Source organism: Nycticebus coucang, chromosome 19, assembly GCF_027406575.1.
Source record: "Nycticebus coucang isolate mNycCou1 chromosome 19, mNycCou1.pri, whole genome shotgun sequence".
In the NCBI taxonomy this organism is placed as follows: Eukaryota; Metazoa; Chordata; class Mammalia; order Primates; family Lorisidae; genus Nycticebus; species Nycticebus coucang.
Window position 1 is genome coordinate 4,927,344 of NC_069798.1, and position 22,147 is coordinate 4,949,490.

Here is a 22,147-nt window from a genome sequence, read left to right on the forward strand (position 1 = left end):
ACGTTATCAAAGCATGTGAGAATAAAAATGAATTTTAATGAATATTCAGTTTTTATTACAGTCATGTAAAAGACTCTAACTAGGTACATCTAAAGCAAATAAATATTAAATGCACTTCTACGCAGATAGGTATAAAAACTTGCCAGGCGCAATGGCCTATAAGCCTTCCACTCTGGGTGGCCAAGGTGGGAGGATCCTTTGAGTTCAGAGCAAGAGTGAAACCCCATCTCTACTAAAAGTAGAAAACCTAGCTGGGCATTGTGGTGGATGCTGTAATCCCAGCTACTTGGGAGGCTGAGGCAAGAGAATAGCTTGAGCCAGGAGTTTGAGGTTGCTATAAGCTGGCGTGCCTTGCACTCTAGCCTAGGCAACAGAGTGAGACTCTGTCTCAAAAAACAAATAAACAAACAAAAACCCTCATCCTTCTTTATTAGTTTCAAAGAAGTTATAAAAACACTCCAACTTCTTATATAGGACTCTTCATTTTCAAAAATAAGAAGGGTAACCTGCAGTGGGATAGCTCTACCACTTTGACACAGTACTTCAGAATGCTTGCTTATAGCTAGAATCCTTACAAACACAGTAGTCTATGATTTACTAGTTAAAAAGTTCGTAAGTCCTGGCTCAGCGCCTGTAGCTCAAGCAGCTAGGCTGCCAGCCACATACACTGGAGCTGGCGGGCTCGAATCCAGCCTGGGCCTGCCAAACAACAATGACAACTACAACCAAGAAATAGCTGGGCGTTGTGGCGGGTGCCTGTAGTCCCAGTTACGTGGGAGGCCGAGGCAAGAGAATTGCTTAAGCCCAAGAGTTGGATGTTGCTGTGAGCTATGACCCAAGGCACTCTTACCCAGGGCGACAGCTTGAGACTCTGTCTCAAAAAAAAAAAAAAAAAAGAAAAAAGTTTGTAAGTCCTAAAGATAATTCATTTTTGAGCTATGAGCATTATTAATTTAGTTGAAAGTTAAACGTCAGTGATTCAAGTCTCAAAATAGTTCGCGAAGAATCACATGAATGAAGCCCGCACAAATACAATTAGCAGCACAATTTAAAAGGCACAATCACACAGGGTACCACACAGATGAGGATGGACGGCATCACGCTTGGTGGAGCCAGCGACTGAGAAATAGCATGTTATTCCACTAACACGAGATACCAAGGGTAGTCGAATTCCTAGAAAAAGGAAGCAGAAGGGTGTGCCAGGAGCTAGAGCTGTGGGGAGGGGGAGTTAGTGTTAAATGGGTACAGAATTTTAGTTTAGTTAGATGAAAAAGTCCTGGAGATTGGTCGAAGGTACTTAACACCATTACACTGTACACTTGGAACTGGTGAAGACAGTAAGTTTTGTTATATATATTTTACTGCAAAAAATAATAATAAATACTGTCTCTTACTTCTCCACTCTCTGCCCATTGCTCTATTTCTTCAGAGCACTGATCGTTGCCTGACATTGTATTATACGCACATTTATACGTGTATGTTGCCTACACACGTCCCCCCCAATACTCCCAAGAGTGTAAGGACTAAAGGCAGAAACCTTGTCTTGTTGCTCTAACCCCGGGGCTTGAAACAATTCCTGGCACATACAGCACTCCATAAATAACTTACGAATAACATTTTTTAAAAGATGCAATCATTTTTTCAAGGATTTCTAGTTACATTAATTCTAAGGAACACATTTCAGTTCATCTTTTTCTCACTTACACCAATCTTAGTCATTAGTTAGTTTATAATCATCCTTTATTAATTCCTGGGGCCAGTTACTAGTAAATCACTGAACCATAATTAACCAGTAACCAGAATACATAAAAAGCAGTATCCCCAAATAAAATAAAGAAAAAGTCCTTCATGAAAATCAACCTAACAAAATCAGCCATTTTTCCCTTTCAAATAGTTACCATTTAATGGCTTTTGATATACAGGCTGCACGTAATTGTAAGAATATAAGATACATTAGAAATCACAAACTAAACTGCATTTTGTTTAACTGGATGCTAAAGTAATTTTAATTCTCTGAAGTCACCCAACGATAGCTGAACTGAAAAATAATAATGGGAAATAATTAGATGTGTATATAAATCTTGAAGCTATCTCTTGACAATAATGTTTTTTTTTTTTCAGTAACCCATATAGGGAGAACATTTTATCATTTTTAAAATATCTTTACAGATAAGATCTTATCTTCAAAAAATCTTCTGCTACAGTGAGAGCAGGTGTCAATGCCCCTATTTAGAGCTAAAGATGTGGAATCAGAGAAGCTAAGAAAGTGGATGAAGGTCTCATGTGGTGAGCCTGAGCATGTAATTGGAAATAATTCTCGGAAGCATAAGCAGCGGGCATTCTGGAGGTTATGTGACAATACAATTCCTGCAGAAATCTGACCAGGTAATGAGATTGTATCTATGAGCCACACAGGAAAATCAATTCTATTGCACAGAGAATAGGCAATAAATAGTGATCCTGCCATTTTAATACAAGAAGCTAAATACAGTTTCGTGAGTATCACCACGAAACGACAGAGCAGGTCTGTTTGATGCAGCACAGAAATGAAAATACAAAGCTTGGCCAAAACAAACGGATTTGGTGGATGAGAGGATGATTGATGTCTTCAAGAATATAATGCTCAACTGCAGGGAATTCTATGAGCCCATGATATTAAACTATGGTGCTCAGATTTTAGACTTCATAGGTAAGCAATATTTCTAAAACAGCTGGGGCAATGCAGTCAGCCTGCCAGTGTCTAATTCTTCTGAATGAAAACGCTAAAACAAAAAAATTTAAATGGCTGTTAACTTGGATCCATCATTTGCTTGTGTAAGGCTCTGGTCTAGGCATCCAAAAGGCCTTAGCTTACTAAGGCTACACTATAAAACTATGAAATATCTACTACAGTTATCATCAACCCTGCTTTATAGATATGTCAACCTAAGCCCAGAGAAGGGGAGCAGTTTTCCTGCAGTCTCATGTTGAGCTCCAGGCAGAGCCGGGACCCAAACCCAGGCAGTTGGTCCTAAAGCCAGTGTTCTCAACCACAGCCTCTGGCTGTAGCACTCACCAGCACTGTCACTTCAGGAATGAGGAGATATTTCAGCAAAAAAAAAAAAAACACTAGGCTGCAAATCTCAGAGTATGAGTCAGTCTTTTAATTTTGTTCTATTTAACTATAACAAAAACTCATATTCTCTTACCCCTTGGCTCAGATTTTTGGAAAGGTCATAGCAGACCTCTCCTGGCCCACAGAACAGAACTTTGTAAGTATGATTTTGGAGTATTTGGACAAGGATGAAATAAAAGTGAAATGGAAAGACTTTCAAGGAGAAAGAGAACAAGAAACGAGTCGCTGAATTTCATATCGAAGAGATCAAGGTCAATCAGCTCAATCCTCTTCTGAACATGGAAGTCGCCTTCCACACTGTCAGCTTCTGCCTGAGCAAATCACCCACAGGGTAACTCCTTATTCACTACGCGGCTCTCATCAAATGCGCACAGGGCCTTCCTCCCCGTCCCCTTCCTCAGTTCGTTCCACTGTTCCTCACTGGTCAGGGAAGGTTCCAGCACCTTTCCTGTCTTGACTGCTCTCCTGATGGGGACAGTCTATTTTGTGCTATCTCTCTTAAAATACAGGAACTAATCGAGAGGAGCCTAAACAGCACTGGTAGGCTACTCAAAATGGGCATTTACATTACTGATGCAACCTAAGATCATAGTAGGCTGTGTTTTGCTTGTTTTTGTTTTTCCTAAGGCGTGGTGGTGGTAGATAACAGCTTCATAAGGATAATTAATACATATGAATTATACAGCGTATTCATTTTCATTGAAGTCAAATCCTCAATCTTTTCCCCATACATGTTGCTGCTAACTTTTCACACTCTAATTCCATGCCAGTACCCTTGGCATTTTAAAACACACAGGATGAATCTGCACTTATTTCTTCTACTCAGCATCCTATTGACTGGTTCCCTGTTTGAGTCTGGCCAAGGACATTTCCCCTCTACTCTGCAGAATGCTCAGTAATTCTCACAGGCTTTTAAGATCCACATCTTGTCCTTTATGGACCCTAAATGCTCACAAACCACCTGAATGACAGTTTGGGACTGACATCAAATTTTCCTGTATACAACTTGCAGCACCTGTCTTCTTCCCTTTAACTCAGTCCTGCTTCCCACAATTCTACACAGACCTGAGACAGCAGGTACCAAATATCATCTGCAGACATTCTTAAAAGCCTCAGGTCAGAAAATGGTGAATGCCATTTCTTCCTGCAGGAGAAAGTCTCATTGTACTTCAGTACCTCACTCCCCCACCTCCCAACCATCTATCCCTCTTATCTCTTTCTTTCTTGCTTTTTTTTTTTTTTTTTTTAAGACAGAGTCTCAAGCCATTACCCTGGAGAGAGTGCCATGGGGTTGTGGCTCATAGCAACCTTCAGCTTCATGGGCTCAAGCGATCCTCCTGCCTCATTTTTTCTATTTTTAGTAGAGACGAGGTCTTGCTTTTGCTCAAGCTGATCTTGAACCTGTGAGCTCAGGCAATGCATCCACCTCGGCCTCCCAAGTGCTGGGATTACAGGCTGAGCCACCACAACCGACCTGTACCTCTTATTTCTGAATTTGGCTCTCTCTAATATACTCCCCTCTATTTTCTAAGGTTGACTTGCTCAACTACAACTTTTTCCAAAATCCTCAACGTCAGTGTGTGGCCCGCCAGGAGTGTATGCCAGGAACATCGCCAACGGAAGGGTGCACACACTCGGTAACAGGCAAAGGGCTGCTTCCCAGGTTGCCTTGCTCAGTTTGGGTTGCAAACTTTAAGGCCCAGTGTCAGCGTACACACATCAATTCAAAACTGGTTCCCTTTCTTGAAAAGCTCTTCCAAATCTGTTATAAAAGGCACTCTATCCCTTTGAGAGTTGTATATCTACACATCCTGCAGCAGTATCAAAAGGCTTTCTGAAAACAGGTACACACATTATAATCAGGAGATGTGTATACACCAATGTACCAATATCTGAAATGTACAGGCACAGAACCTACAGAAAGACAAAAACATGTAAAAAATAATAATAACAGACCTGGGAGCATTCAGGAGATGGTACTACCTACTGACTAGAATGACAGATCACACTCTCTGCATGTAGACAATGACATCCCAAGCTTCCTTCAGAGAGGGAGAGAAACTATATATTGCCACGCCCACAAAGATTTCTCAGAATAACACTGCAGTGAAATGTCCCTAGCCCTGTCCTAAGCCGTCTCTACTATGGGGATCACAGTGCCTGCCCTGGGGGCTTCACAGACAGATGTCAAATAAATAGCAGATTTGTAAGCAATTCCCATGTTGTTAACATGCCATTGTTACACATAGGTCTTCTTCGCATTACAACAGCTGATAAGATAAAGTAAGAAATATTTCACAGAAAGGAAGAAAATGTACTCAACTAAGAGAAGAGAGAAGATGAAGAAGTTCAGAAAGAAAAGAAGAGGAAGGATTAAGAAACCCTGCTCTCCTTGGAACCACCAGACAGCGCTGTGTGAATCACCAGCCCAGCAGTTCTTACCTCAGGACTTTGCAGGGAGGTATCAGGAGGGTACAGATGCGAGGTCTGGGAAACAGGTGCAACACTCATGTATCCCTGGCCAAAAAGGTACCTGTTTCCTTTTCTAATAAAAATATTTTTCCCTTTAAACAATTTTCGCATGAGCATTGAACTTGTGGAAACAATAGAACCCTAATTATGGAGGGGAAAAAACCCTACAACTGTGAAGTTTTAATAATTTCTCCTGCTTCTACCAGACAGGGTCAGACAGTGCTAAGTATTTTTAAAACACATTAATACATGACTTCTTAACTAATGCTATCTGAAGAATTAACTGCATAAAAATTTATGAAATCTCCTCACTGCAGCACACAATTCAATACAGAAATTCTTCATTTACATGATAAAACAGCAGCACTTCACTAGCCAGCATATTATTTTGCTCAACCCACCACCAGAGAACAGGCTTATAGAAGCAATACTCACACATCTAATGGGAGCTTTCTCCAGGTTTTAATTTTTGTAAGACTTTACATTTCTGTCTCCATCAACCCTACTTTTATTTAAGTTGAAAAATGGGTTTAGTACAATTAGAAATTTATAATCTAGGAACCTAAAGACTGAGTCTAGCCCACAAATCACTCTTGCTTATGTTACAAATGGCCCCAAGTCATTGGCCAGCAGACTCCATTAAACATTCATCAATAAAACACAGCTTTAAAGCTCTACTATTCTGAAGCCCCTTCAGGCTACAGGCCCAGTGACAGTGGACATAAAACAAAGGGCACCAGAACAAGAAGGTCTGACCTGACAGAGGACATCATTAAAGAAGGCGGTTTCTGTGAACACTAGGGACATTTCCTGGATGAACTGCATGGTACCCAAGTAAGACGTAAATCAAGAATACGGATACAGGAGTGGCAGAAGGCTGAGGTCACTGCTCCCCAAGTTCACAAGCTGTTAGGAGACTATTGACAGGCTAAGGGACTTTTTATGTTCACTTGCAGGATGCAGAGTGAGGGCAAAGCATGTCAGCCACCTGACCGACCCCAGTGCTGCCAATGATGCCCAGAGAGAGGATGACGATTAGCTACAGGACCAGTCAGACTCACCGGCACACTTTGTTCTTGTCCTGAGAGCTGGCCCGGGAGACCCAGTGCCGCCCTCCCCAGGTCTGGTGAGGAGCACGCTGATCTCGTATTCAGTGTCTGGGTCGAGGTGTCCGATTTTGTAACTCGTGGAATCCACTGGCTGCCTGTCATTCCAGCTCCCACTGGCTGTGCAGTACTCTACCTCCCGGGCGACAATAGGTCCGTCCCCATTGATAGAGTTGGCATTGAGCTGTATCCACAGGTAGGTCGCGCCCACGGAAGCAAGCTGAGGCGGGGCAATGGGAACAGGGGGCTCTGAAAGGCAAACACATCAATTATTAAAAGGCAGAAGACATTTAAATTTCAGAATTGAAATTGATGAGGATGGTTTTGTTCAGGTTAACAAGAAAAAGCATACTGATAAAAGTTTTACAACATTTCGTGTTGCAAAATAAACCATCTTTGCACAACTAAGCTTGTTGAAGTAGGCAGGAAGGTATTTGTTTTGTGTTAGGTATTTGTTAAGGCGTGCTTTGTTGTAGGCCACAACCCGTTTTGCACAGAATATGCAAATTAGCATAGCTGGTGCTTTCCTTAATGGAAATGAATACAGAGAATATTCCCAGGACAAAAATACATTGATGTTGTATCTATTTTAAGACACTTGGTAACAATATCTTAAATGAGTGGGTGTACTCATTTAAATGAGTCATTCACACACACATTAAAGGATTTTTTTTCTTCACTGTAAGCTCTCTCAAGTAACAGCAGCACCGAAGCTCCAAGCAGCATTTCACTGTCAACCCCTTTACTGAGAATGTCTACAGAAACCATTAAAGGTACTTGTTTCCTATAGCTCTGAATTCAGTTTCCTTCTATACATGTTTACATTCCAAAGATGATATCACCTTAAAATACATGCCTGAAATTACAGTTGATCTTATTATATACACATTTCTGGGATGGCTTGCTTCCTAACAGAGTATCACAAGGGGCAGAATTCAGCTTCAGACAGTTGAGCATTCCAGACAGTAAAGTCCACCATTGCTGTCGTTCAGAAACCTTCCAGTAATAAGTCTTATTAAAGCAGTGAATAGAAAGGAAAGCTCTGAAGCAAAGAACAAGTTATGCCCAGCTTGATAAAAATCTAAGAAATCAATAGCAAACACTTTTTACAACCCAGGAAAGTCTCTCTCACTGTCTAAAACCTGAGACTGACTCTTTTTCCACATCGTTGTCAATCTCATCGGAAATAGTTTTCCCAGTGCCTTAGCTGGATGCTGTATCGAAAGGCTCTCCGGGTACCGTATGAAGGTATCCCACATGCCAGTGTCACACATAATAAATAAGATCGTTATACAAAACATTGCACAAATATTTCTACCTGAATAAATTGCCACCTCAGAAAAGCATAAAGACGTACTTACTTTTTTCAAGACTATGTAATGGACTGGTGCCTTTTGGTACAATTTATTTTTAACTCATTTTGCTTATGTAAATGCATAGAAAATAAAGCTTGGGATAGCCTATTGCCAGCATATGCTGGCTTGCTTGCTGTGACTTCTCCTACCCTCCTGAATGGCAGACACAGCTATTGGAATAAAAGCCATGATTCCTGCGGAACACGGTCTCAGAAAAACTAGGACCACTTGAGGTTTGCACCCGAGATGACACCATGTTTGTTCCTAGAGCAACTAAGACACACCAGCAATTTTCCCTTTGTTGGGTTAGGGGGTCTTTATTCTTCTACTTCAAGCTATGATAAATCATATGGACTTTTCTAAATAACTGGAGAAATCTCATTAGACTAAGTCTAAATAAAACACCAAATTTTGAATAAATTTTATTTGAGGGACTACATTCATAATGTACATTTACTAATTTTTTTTTTTTTTGAGACAGAGTCTCATTTTATTACCCTTGGTAGAGTGCCGTGGCATCACAGCTCACAGCAATGTCGAACTCTTGGGCTTAAGTGATCCTCTTGCTTCAGCCACCAAGTAGCTGGTGCCTTCCACAATGCCCGGCTATTTTTAGAGATGGGGTCTCTCGCTCTAGGCTCAGGCTGGTCTAGAACTGGTGAGTTCAGGCGATCTGCCCACCTCAGCCTCAGCCTGGAATTACAGGTGTGAGCCTCTGCTCCCGGTCTCCTTCACTAAACTTTTGTTCCTATTGTTTATAAGCTTGAACTTCATGCTGGTCCTTCATTTCTTTAAACCGTTCTGGTTTAACTCACAATAATTTAACATCAATTTATATCATTAGGCAATTCCTTGAACTGAAACATACAATGGGCTTTTTATAGGACATCCTAAGGCATTTCTGTAGCCAGGCTGAAAGAGCAGATAATTACCTTCAAGATGCAAACGTTAGCAGGCCTTGTTGAACTGTCATTCAAAATAGTCAAAGGCAAGGTCACAAAGGACCACGAGCACACGCACTCATTTAACATATTGTTACTAGTATCCTAAAATAGACGTGAATTTAAAGTATTTTTTCCCTGAGAATAATTTCTGTATTAATTCCCTATGCCTCAGGGGTAGGGCACCAGCCCCATATACAAAGGGCGGCAGGTTCGAACCCGGCCTGGCCAAACTGCAACAAAAAAATAGCCAGGCGTTATGGCGGATGCCTATAGTCCCAGCTACTCGGGAGGCTGAGGCAAGAGAACTGTTTAAGCCCAGGATTTGGAGGTCGCTGTGAGCTGTGACTTCACAGCACTCTACCGAGGGCAATAAAGTGAGACTCTTGTCTCTCATAAAAAAAAAAAAAAAATACAAGTACCAGATATGCTACACACCTGTTTTTTGCATGGGATGCTCCTTACAGCCCTCTAAGGTAGACATTATTATATCTACTCTACACACAAGGGAACTGAATTACAGAGAGGGCAAGCCACTTACCCACCCCCACATAACTAGTTCTGTGATTTTAACCTGCCTACATAAGGAATTTGCTGACAGAAGGAATAGCCCCCTCTGAAAGACATCAATTTTATGTTCCACATTTTAAAAACATAAGGAAAAAAAGGAGGAATCATTCTATCCTCCTAGAGAAAACAGCAATGGCCTGCTATGAGTTGTGTAAAAATGCCTCAAGGTACACCTCCAAGTTCAAATTACCCTGTTTGGAACCAAAAATTACTGTAGCAGCTTAATACTGCAAACTCATCAGACCACAAAAAAAGCATTAAACCAGTGAAAAGAAATTTATTTCTCTTTTCTATTTTCTCTCATCATCTTCCACTTTCTTGAGACTCAATTTTTCAGTCATGCAAAATATAGTAACAGAACCTAACTGGAACATTATGAATGTTAGCACAGTATTATCAGTATGGCTTGTATGATATGACTGAGCATTTTTATAGTGACACTGCTTCATTTTATTAACCACCCTGCTATCATAAACACACTGGCTGGTGAATATTTGCGTTTTAAGTGATTTTCTATCAGTAAAAATTTTATTCCTTAAAAAAATTTATAGTTTGCAATCTTGGTGTACAGAGTTGGCAGAAGACCTTGCCATGCTCATTGCTTTGTATGCAACTAAATCAACATAAATAAATACATTTTTCAAAAACATTGTGCACGTGCTTAAATGCAATGCATCAAAATAGCCTGTCACCAAACCACTGTTAAGAAACAGACAAGGATAAAGTTTGAACTTTGAACAAATAATGAACTAAAACCATCTAGCATCTTCATTTTCATAGATTATTTGAGGGTATAAAAACACATTAAGTACCTTTAACTACCAACTCTGCATAGTTTGATATTCCGACGCCTCCTTCTGTGCGAATCACGCAGCGGTACTTTCCAGCATCGCGTTTTGTTGTGTTGACGACATTGAAGGAAGCTATGAACCTTCGGGAGCTGGTCACCCTGATTTCCTTCAGAGGAGCATCTCGTACATCAATGCCCTATATCAACAGGTATGGGGACAGAAAGCAGCACTATCAGCCACCACGTCAAAACAGTAAGGTGCCTCACGGTCATCCTAGCCAGGTGCTTCCATGCAGATCTTCCTTCAGTTGTTTATTACCCATGGGCAGTTTTTCCATGAGAACAGCTGGCCAGGAGACTGAAATTCCACCAGTATCAGCACTTCAAAGACTGAAGGATGCAAAATTAAGTATGCAGAAATTTCTTGCTTTTGCCCCCTTCAAGATATTAATTATGTTAAATTAGTGCAATAGGGGAAGAAAAAACTATGGAAAAATTCTTTATCCTGCTCCTAAACTACCAACATTTGGTCTTTCCATACACTTTCTTGCTTTTTTAATGCTTAACCAGGAAACAAAATGAACTCATCCACTATCCTATTATTGACTTGATTTCATCTATGAGCTACTAAACAACTTGCTAAGAATAACATTAAAATGCCAGGTCGGTTTTAGAGTATTCCCTATGGAACAGGACTGGAGATCAGTTCAACCTCTGTGATGTTCTTCCTGGATGTGCAAAAACCAAGTTAAAGCAGATGCTTAACTGCTAGTCAGTGATGCTGAACCGTAGCAAGAGGAGCTCCTCACAGGACCACATGAAGCAGGGTCCACCACTGGGACAGTTTTGTCTTTGATCATCCTCGTATATTAAGTAAGGCTTTTAGTTACACATACTTGGAAATCCGTTCCTTGCTTCTAAGAGATTAAAGCCTCAAACAGAGGCTAGAGATTTAAGTTCACTCTTTCTTGCCTTTTCTTTCTTTCTAACATACATATATATGTATATATACATATACTCAAAGAGATGTATATATATCTTCAATAATATATCTTTCTAATATGTATATACACATTTTCTTTCATATGAAAGAAATATATACATGTTTATAGCTGTGATACATATAGTAGAAAGATATATCATTGAGGATATATTATATACATATATCTCCTTGGTGATTTCTATGCAAAATCCCATAAAAGACTTTATTTGTGATATAAATAACACATGATACCAAGCCCTGTGTCTATTTTTCACCCAGCAACCATTCTTGGGGTGCCAACCAGGAGCTATCACTATGTCAAGACATTTTGCTGACAATGATGAACAAAACAAACAGGGTTACTGGGCTTATGGAGCTTCAGCTGACTGCGGAACACAGGCTTGCAGTGAACACACAATCACAAATGATGGCCATGGTGGTGAAGGGGGAGAACAGATGGCTGGCTGACAGAAATCATATCGTGGACCAAGTACAGACACCTGCATGGTGGCCTGGGGAGGCCGGTTTGAGGAAGGCACATGTGAGCTGAGATCTGAAGGGTGAGTGGGAGCTAACCAGGCAAAAGGGAAGGGTGTGAGGAAAAAGCATTCTAACCCATGATGGTTAGAAAGAGCTGGAGGCTTTGGAGCAAGTTACCGTAGCCCGTGGTACTAGGGGAGGTGGGCAAGCACCTGGGAAGTTAGGGACCTGCAGGCCCCATTAAAATGTTTGCATTTATAATTATGAAAATGCTAAGCTACAAAGAATAGAACTCATTGTACTACTTGGTGATTTATATGCAAAGTCCCTTAAAAGACTTCCTCTGTGATATTTTGATTGGCAGCGTGTCCTCATAGACACAAGTTAAGACTGAGCAGGGTGGCAAACCTAATAATCAGTAGAAGTGATTTAACCTCTGTAGAGCCTCACTTTCCTCAGCTGTGAAGAGGATTCACTATAACTCATTTCTAGGGCTTTTGTGAGAATTTAAGATGTATGAAGGACACTGTCCTAATGATGGGCACCATGCAGCCCCACCCAAGATGTGGACCACCTGAGAGAGAAGCTCAAAAAGGCAGGGAGACTGTCAAAATACCACCCTTAGTACTAAAAACCTGACACTGCAGCTATGGCTTAGGTGTGCAGGAACAATGGGCTTGGTAACGCTGAAGCACAGAATTAAACAGACTCACCCACCCAGTCACAGCTGCACTAGAAAGTCACAAGGCTCCTATCTGTTGGGTGCTGCTGTAAAACTCACAGGATGGAGGAGCAGGGTTCCCACAGGCAGTTAGTTCCCCACAGAAAGGGCTGGGCTGTGCACGCTCAGCACTTCCTCCCAGGCAGCTCCTGCTGGGCAGTGAGAGCACAGGCAGGCAGGCAGGAGTGCCGCCAGAGTAGAATTCCTGCCACAGGGAAGGAAACACCATGGGTAGGGAAGAATAGTTCCACCAACATTATCATTAGTATTTTCTGTAAAAAGTCTTGTTTCTACCTTAAAAAGTCATAAACCAGAATATGAAGTCCCAAATATGCCTTTGTATATGTGTGTTTTACCAAACGGTTTAAATTTGATCTGACAGTACCAAAGTTGTAAAACAAAATTGAGCATTGTTAATTAATACAATAGGAGAAAGTGTTTCCCTCCATATTCTATGTGCGTTCAGTCTCTAATCCTCACCCCACCTTGTAAATTAAATAATCACAGTATCTCTATTCCACAAGGTTAAATTTGTCTTCTTTTTGAACTGGAAAAAAGAAATCTAATCCCTGTTTTTTGTTTTTATTTAGGAGAAAAAAATTAAACCCTCAGGAAAGGCAGATTTAATGTCTAAAAGTGTTTGTTTTGTTTATTAATAACAAAAGGCCATAGGGATATCTATTTATTTACTTGTGTCATAAATCCTGTAAAAATATACTTCTATAGTAATACTCCAATATTTTTTCTAACAGAAGCAGTGTCTCTCAAAATGATGTTTATTCAAAAGAATTTTAAAGCACACTCTTGTTGACGGCTCACAACTATTTAAGGTTGTACAAAGGGCACTCAAGTACGAGAAAGCCTCCTTTTTGATTTACACATATGGTTAAAGGAGTGTTATTCATGGTTGCTGTGTCTTTGTGCTATATACTTACCCTATAAAATAAACAGCCTCAGAGTGGGAACTCTACACCACTCTAATGTGTCAGATGAATCCCAAGGAGGAGTCTTTTTTAAAATCCCATGTATTTAATCACACAAAAAGTTATGTTCAGCTTCCCCATGAGAAATAGTACATAAGGCGGAGAAACCAAGTGCTAACTAGCTTTCATTTTAGCTTAGGAGCCGCACGGAACAGCAAATCACGTGTCTTACTCAAATCTGCATGTCGGTTTGCGTTAAATCATTCATATATGCACGATTCAAGCATTCATTCAACCAATACTTAGTGACCATCTTTCATGAGGCACATACTCTGTCATATACGAGAACATAGAGCCAAAAAAACAATTCTGTTGCACATAATTGAATTTACTGTCTTGTTAGAAAAACAGAAAAGTTAGGCAATAAGGGCAATACAGACCAATGAACTGCCTCCCACAGCACACCGAGGAAAACAAATTTATTTCTTATTGAGAAGCCCAAGGTGAAGGGGTAGTGGCTAGTGAGGGCCTTCTTGCTGAAGGGCTCTCTCTGCAGAGTCCCAGGGTGGCACAGGGCATCGTGTGGCCAGGGGGCTGAGAGTATGAACCCTGGTCTCTCTTCTCTTCTTGGAAAGCCTCCCATCACATTCCCACCATAGTCCATCAACCCGTGTATATCACAGCCACATTATTACTATAGACAACAGCCCAACCTCGTAACCACAGAAGAATGGAAAAACAATTATGACAAATACACATAACAGACTATGATTCAGCCTTCAAAAGGAAGGGAATTCTGACACACGCTACAACAAGAAGGAACCTTAGAGACGCTGTGCTGAGTGGAAGAAGCCAGTCACAAAAGGGCAAACACTACTGGTGGGAAGGACAGGTGTCCAGAAAGGGGGAATCCACAGAGATGGAACAGCAGGGTGAGGAGTGAGGAGCAGGGACTAAACTTAAAAGAGCGATGAGACTTTATTCTTTTTATTTATTTATTTATTCATTTTTATTAAATCATAGCTGTGTACATTAGTATGATCATGGGGCACCATACACTTGGTTCATAGATCATTTGACACATTTTCATCACACTAGTTAACATAGCTTTCGTAGCATTTTCTTAGTTATTTTGCTAAGACCTTTACATTCCACATTTACTAGGATTCACATATACCCTTGTAAGATGCACCGCAGGTGTAATCCCATTAATCCCCCTCCCTCCACCTCCCTCCCCCCTCCCTCCCCTCCCTTTCCCCCTTCTCCCTATTCTTAGGTTGGGTTATAGCTTTCATGTGAAGGTCCTACATTAGTTTCATAATAAGGGTGTGTACATTGGGTACTTTTTCTTCCATTCTTGAGACACTTTACTAAGAAGAATATGTTTAATCATCAGAGAAATGCAAATCAAAACTACTTTGAGATATCATCTAACTCCAGTGAGACTAGCCTATATCACAAAATCTCAAGACCAGAGATGTTGGCGTGGATGTGGAGAAAAGGGAACACTTTTGCACTGCTGGTGGGAATGCAAATTAAAATATTCCTTTTGGAAAGAGATATGGAGAACACTTAGAGATCTAAAAATAGATCTGCCATTCAATCCTGTAATCCCTCTACTGGGCATATACCCAGGAGACTTTATTCTTAATATTTTTTTTATTTCAGGTGATGGAAAATTTTTGGAAATAGTGGTGATATTTACATAACATGGTGAATGAATGTACTTGGCATTGAAAGTACACTTTAAAATGGTCAGAATGGTAAATTTCATGTTATGCTTCTTTTACCACAATTTACTCCCTGTAGCTCAATGTCATGAACTCTGGTTTTTGGACGTATATTCAAAAGTGTCCCTAAAATAACCTTGAGTGCAGATTAAAAGTGTTTGCAATGAGTAGATAAAATGCACTCGGTGAGTGAAATGAAGAAGAGAATAAGAATAACCACGAGACGCAGGTAGACCTGCCATGTCCAAGCAGGCCCAGGAGAGGAAGGCAAGAGAGAAGCTTTATTCAGCCAGACAGGGAGGAGCAGATCCAGATGGAATAGCATTCTGATGTCTCTGAGATACTGGCTACACCACTGTGCTGGTGTAACAGAGACCTGCATAATCTTAAAGTTGATAAAAAGAGAAGCCATCCTTAAATTTGGATGTTTACTATATAAACTTAAAAAATATATATATAGGGAGTAAATAATATAGATTTTTTTAAACTATGCATAATCCCATCACTTTGAGATAAACAGCTTTAATATTTTAGTGTACTGCTTATTTTTCTGTTATGCATTGTTTTAATTTAAATAAAATTTGAAATGGTAATCCAAAATAAATAGCAGGTTGTGTATCTTCATTTAAACTTCCTGTGTTCTCTGTGAAATTTTTTTATACTATTAATTTTAAAAGCATCCTTTCAATATTTCCTACTTTGTGATTACATCCATTATTTATATATTTTCCTATTACTATACATTTAGACTTTTTATATTTTTCACTATTATAAAATAAGATAATCCCAAAAGCTATAACCCAGTTATAACCTAAGAATATTTGGAAGGAGGAGAGGGAGGGAAAGGAGGGGGGAAGGAGGATGAGCAGAGGGAGGGTGATTGGTGGGATTACACCTGTGATGCATCTTACAAGGGTACATGTGAAACTCAGTAAATGTAGAATATAAACGTCTTAACACAATAACTAATAAAATGCCAGGAAGGCTATGTTAACCAGTGTGATGAAAATGTGTCAGACAGTCTATAAAATCAGTGTATGATGCCCCCATGATCGCATTAATGTACACAGCTATGATTTAATAATAAATAAATAAATAACAATAAAAATAAGAGATTTTAAAAAGCAAAACTATCAGGTAAAAGAGAATGAAAAATTGTAAGGTGGTTTTATTAACAAAATGAAAATAAAAATAAAAAAATAAGTTGCATACAAACTTTATGGTCACCCTGCATATTCGTAAGAATCTTGTTATTTTTTAATTGACAAATATATTTTATATATTTAACAGGAACCCTGTTTTTCCATGAGGGATCAAATATTTAGAGGAATATTTCTATTTTTGTGGCACCATGTGGCTTTTACAGAACAAAATTATTTTCTTACTAGATAGCATTCTTAATTCAAAAATTGAATCCCATTTTGGAAGTGAAGAGCAGACAGTCCTACTATAATATATCCTCAGAATGCTGAACACATGGAAATATTTAAGTATCAACAAGAGTAATCACTCAGATTGATGTGTCTTAAATTTGTGGCATTGCCAATAATACCCTAGAGCAGAGAATCCCACTCGGAAGCAGGAGGTAGAATCGCTGCCTGGAAAGGGACAACCACGGAGGCGGTGCTGGCAGCCACTGTCTGTAAGATGGCCAGATGAATGAGAGGGGCAGAGGACAAACCAGGAGAGACGGAAGGCACAGACGGCAGGAGGAGGAGGGGGGTGAAACAGCAGAGGGAAGAAAGAAGAGAAAAGAGGGAGAAGGACAGAGTGAAGTCAGAAAGAGATGGGGGACAGGAGGCAACAGACGGGGCCAGGGGAGAGGGAGAGCCACTGCACCGGGCTGGACAGGTGCAGAGGGGAGATGGGGGACAGGAGCGGCAACAGAAGGGGCCAGGGGAGGGGGGAGAGCCGCTGCACCGGGCTGGACAGGTGCAGAGGGGAGATGGGGGACAGGAGGCAACAGACGGGGCCAGGGGAGGGGGAGAGCCGCTGCACCAGGCTGGACAGGTGCAGAGGGGAGAGCAAATGCCCAGGCTTGAAAGAGAGAGGTGTCATCCCACAGGCATCATTCTTTTCCTTTTAAATCCTGACTTTGATAAAGATCTTCTTGTTTCTTGATGCTGAAAATTTGGTCAGGTTCAATAGCAACTTTATGTTCTTTATTAGCTCCATTACGAGATGACACACAGGAAGAGGTGATCCCTCCCTGGAGTAATGCGATCCACACCTAGGTCAAGGCAGGAGGGATGAGGGGGAGGGGTGAGGAGAAGGACAGAGTTCTCTCCCATTATTTTCTCAGTGTTGATGCAGTGCAGGAAAGGCTCCCCCAAAGTATGCACCTTGGCATACTCAGTTATTTTAAGCCGGAAGAAATTTTAAGAACCCAGAAGCAGGAAGGTCATTCCTTGTCCTTCTCCCATTTCCTCTCTCCCCTACAAACCTCAGGTGTTCTGCCCTACGCCTGAGGGACACACTGTCACATAGAGAGGCCAAGAGGAATCTGCACAAACAAGCCTTGCTAAATCCCCCATTATCACCATGAAATCAGACCCTTTTGTCCTCCAATCTCGCTTTTACATCACTGTCCTTAAAAATAAACAGTTTTTCCTAAGTCTTCCCTTTCTGAACACTCCTATGTCATGTAAAACTTACATTAAATAAAACTGTGCTTTTTTTCTCTTGTCAATCTGTCTGTTGGTGTGGGGTTTGGCCATGAACCTTGCAGAGAGTGAGGGAAAGGTAAGATTCTTTCTCCTGTCTGGTGTCAAATCCTATCTCTTGGGCCATTAGGAAGTGAGAAAGAGACTTGCCACGCATCAGGCAGCATCCCCTAGGGTGGCTCCGTGGACACAGGGAGAGTGACATAGGACAAATCCCAGGAGGGTCAGGTCTGCAGCTACCTGTCAGCACCAACGCTGACACCTGTTTCTGGTGCCCCATCCCCGACTTCCCCAGCAGAGGCATTAATGCCTCTAATTAAGTCACAGACACGCTTATTCAAATGTACAGGTGATAATGAGTGAGCACAAAGAACGGATAGAAAAAGAGATCTACAAAGTTAAACAATGAATTTAAACTAACAAGATAAACACGGATGAAATAAATGTAAATCCCATACTTCCTTATAAAATTAGACTACTAGTGGGTAACTGGAGACAGGACGTTGGAGCACCTCCACCTTTTGTGAGGAGAAGCCTGGGATAGGCTGGCATTCCAAGGCCTCCTGCAGGAACGCCTGAGCCTCAGCCCACCCCTCTCCCCACTGTACATCTATGGTGGCAGCGGGGCTTGGAACGTTCAGCAGAATAGATACAAAATAGTCTGGGAAATGTTTAGATAGAAATCAGCAGGTTAGCGAGATGGGATACCAACAAAGTCACACAGCAGCTGACAATGACCCTCAAACCAAAGCTCCCTAACCTGTGAGCTGTAACTTTCCCTCATTAAGCCCCTCCGATAGTGTCCTCTGATCTGTAATTAGTGCTCCACTGTTCTTCACCCTGATAACCCTCTTCCTTGAACACGATGGCCTGTTTAATTGAAACGTGACACTGTTCACATCTCACCTTTTTCTTTGTATTTGCACACCCCCAGAGCCCCCGTGAAGGGCTGTGAGAATGAGGTTGGCAGCAGCACCTACCTACCTCCCACAGGACTATACCATGTCCACTTCTCCAGGTCTCTAGGTAGAAACCGTGTGTGTGAATTTATCCCTGTTCCTCCCTTTGTTCAGAAGTCCCTGCTAGGGGAACTCTCAGTCCGCTGTGCCATGGCTCCCTCCCAGACTGCCACGATCATTAAAAAGTATGTAAAGATCGTGAAGTGAATTTTTTTAACCTATTTCAATATTCTGATGTATTAACAGAAATAAAGTGTTGGGAGAGGTGACACCTCTACTTCCCGGAACAAGCTGAGCATGTGGCATTTCATATGGGGCTGTGTCCTCCTCTGCTTGATACGCTCTCCCCACCCACTGCCATCGCTAACTCCTCCACTGCCCCCGGGCACTGCTCAAGCATCTCCTCACCAAGGCCTCACCTGGCCCCTAAATTTAAAACTGAAACCCTCTCCTACATGGCACTGACTGGCTGCCCCTCCACAGAACACCACGTAATTAACTTCCTTGTCATGATCACTATCTCCCGACTAGCATACACGTCCCTGAAGGCAGGGACCTTTGCCACGATTTTACTGCTGCATAACTAGCACACAAACCATGCCTGGCCTGGCACACCCTAGGGAGGTGAGCTGATGATATTAAAAGGGATTTTGACATGGAAAGAGCAACTGAAGCACTTGATTCTAACAAGCCTTTGGTCCCCAGATCCTCTTCTTCAACCGGAATGAGACTGAGAAGTGCAGGGAACAGTGGCCAAGCTGCTTCCTCTGCTGCGGGACAGGAGAAGAAGGACATGAGAGGCCTTTTCCCTGTTGTCCTCTCTCCATGGCAGTGATGCCCAGAGAGCACAATGTGACCCTCTGGTACCACTGAGCAGCTGGGAGCCTAGAGGGAACATTTAGCACAACAAAATGATGAATGTATACAGCAGATAGAGACAGCAGATTTGTCAGCCAGATTTCTCCCAATTTGCAGTTAGTAAGAGGCAGCCCTGCCAAGCACTGGGGCGCTACATTCTTAATAGCATGACAGGAAGACCAGGAGAAATGACCAAGGACCAAGAGTGGACATCCAAACTGTCCTCCACCATGTGCAAGTTCACAGGAAGAGACAGCTGGGGACACAATTGATGGGAACAAAAACCTCAAATCCACTCAAAGCACTGCAATAGAATGCCCAGGGGGTTAAAGACATTACTGACCCATCCTTTGTCAACTTAATGAAACCGGCGAGGGCTCAGAAGAGATGATCCGGCTGGGTTAAATACAGCTCTTTATAAAAGCAAGAATATCTTTAAATGTGCATGTATTTCAATTTGAGCAAGGCAGAAAAAATTACTTATAGTTATTTAAATTAGACTTACAACCTACTTTATGCAATGGACTAACTCCGGGACTTCTAAATGAGCAGTAATTTACCAGCAAAAAGATACATATTAAGTCTTTCAGAAATAGTTTCACAATAATCAGAGCAATGATGGAAAGAATTGAGGTCTGGGAAGTTAGCAGCACTTGCAGCAAGTTAATCAACCTCAGGCAGTTTGGAGCCGCTCTGAGAGCACAGGCTCAGAGGAGATACGAGCCAGTCCCCCTTCCTCTGCCATATAGGTGGGGATTAAACTGAATTTTCATTTCTTCAATAGAAAAAAATAGTCTGTATTATCCCACTTTCAAATATGCTCCTTTGTGAAATACCAATTGAAACTGTTACCACCGAGATCACTAATATTAATAACATCAGCAGGGCCAGAGGTAACTTTATTAGAAATATCTCATATAAGCTAAATCTCCAGTATTAATTGAAAACCTCAACAAATCTCACTTTCTACAGCCAAGGTATCTTATTGTGATTATCAAGACAGTATTGACCTTTAATTTCTAGACCATGACCAAGCTAGCCCCAAATATTTATGAATTTGGAATACCATACTAGAACTGGATGTCCTTTCTCACAGCACAGGCTGCACCAACATACTCAAGTCACATTTAACTTCCGTAATTACAACAAGACACAAGATATAGCATACAACATAATAAACATCATCAGGATGTGCTGAGTATTACAATTTTAATATCGCTTTTTCCTTTCTTAAAATATGTATACATTTTTTGGCATCTTCTGTATACTTTCTGTATATAAAGTATATATACGCAATATATATAGTATACTAAATTGATAAGTATACTTTAAGTTGGATAATGAACATACAGAAAGCCAAAGTGGGTGATATTCAAATATCTACAGGAATACCATATTATTTGAGCATCCCATAAGCCATGTTCAAGTAGAATTTGATTATGGAGATTTAGAACCCTGTTCTGCTATTTAGCCATAATTAGGTTCATTATATATTTGTATTATCTGTTTAACATTATTTACCAAACCTCTGTTTAAATGTTATTTATAAGTTCACCCAAATAATGTACGATAACACATAATAAATCCAGTAATTAGAAATACCAATGAAATTAGAAGCTTTTTAGGCTTAAAATCAAATATCCAACTGTTGACTAGATTAACTCACAAATCAAACTAAGGAGCCTGACACTGACTAATTTTTTTTTAATATTTAAAGGTTTGAGTTTGCACGGCTAGGACTCTGCCCGCTCCCTCCAGAACTGTCCTGCCAACACTCCAGTATGGGGCAGCTGGCAGTGCCTACTGGACATAATCTAAAAGACCAGGGTCGTCATTAACACGGCTAAAGAAGAAATGGCTGGGGAAATGGCTAATTCTGGGTCAGAGGTGGAAAATGAAAAATACATAGGTCACTATGAATGTTTTGAGACAGACTGTGTCATAACCCTTTATTTCAACACGTATAAGCCAAGAACATGTTATCACACCAGAAAGCCAAGCTGCCATCTCAAGACGGCTTAGGACAGGAGTTACCCTCTTTCCCTAAGCCCCACTGTGGTGGATGAGGTGAGATTTGAGTGGCAATAAAGGTAAGTGTAAGAGATTCAAACACACCAAATGCATTTAAATCCACAAGTTGATGATGATAACAACAATAATAGCAGTATTAATAGCCACCATGGCCAGGTGCTGTGTCTCACATCTGTAATCCTAGCACTTGGAGAGAGGCCAAGGTTCGTGGATTGCTTGAGCTCAGGAGTTTGAGACCAGCCTAAGCAAGAATTAAGACCGTCTCTAAAAATAGCCAGGCATTGTGGCAGGTGCCTGTAGTACAAGCTACTCAGGAGGCTGAGGCAGGCAGATCACGTGAGCCCAGGAGTTTGGGATTGCTGTGTGAGCTATCATGCTACAGGACTAACAGGGCAACACAGCTCTAAAAAAAACCAAACCAAACAACAACATCGACAACAAAAAAAACCCC

The 22,147-nt window shown here is 41.1% G+C and overlaps 1 protein-coding gene across 5 annotated transcripts in view; it reads right to left on the reverse strand.

Moving 5' to 3' along the window:
* The window catches only part of PTPRM (protein tyrosine phosphatase receptor type M), an 810,424-nt gene that overhangs the window by 435,445 nt on the left and 352,832 nt on the right, over positions 1–22,147 (reverse strand). For all 5 annotated transcript variants that reach the window (XM_053571260.1, XM_053571259.1, XM_053571258.1 and 2 more), the window contains exons 6-7: positions 10,372–10,546; positions 6,649–6,942 (exon numbers count right to left, since the gene is read on the reverse strand). In XM_053571260.1, coding sequence (XP_053427235.1) covers positions 6,649–6,942; positions 10,372–10,546 — 469 coding nt within the window. The remainder of the gene's footprint in view (positions 1–6,648; positions 6,943–10,371; positions 10,547–22,147) is intronic.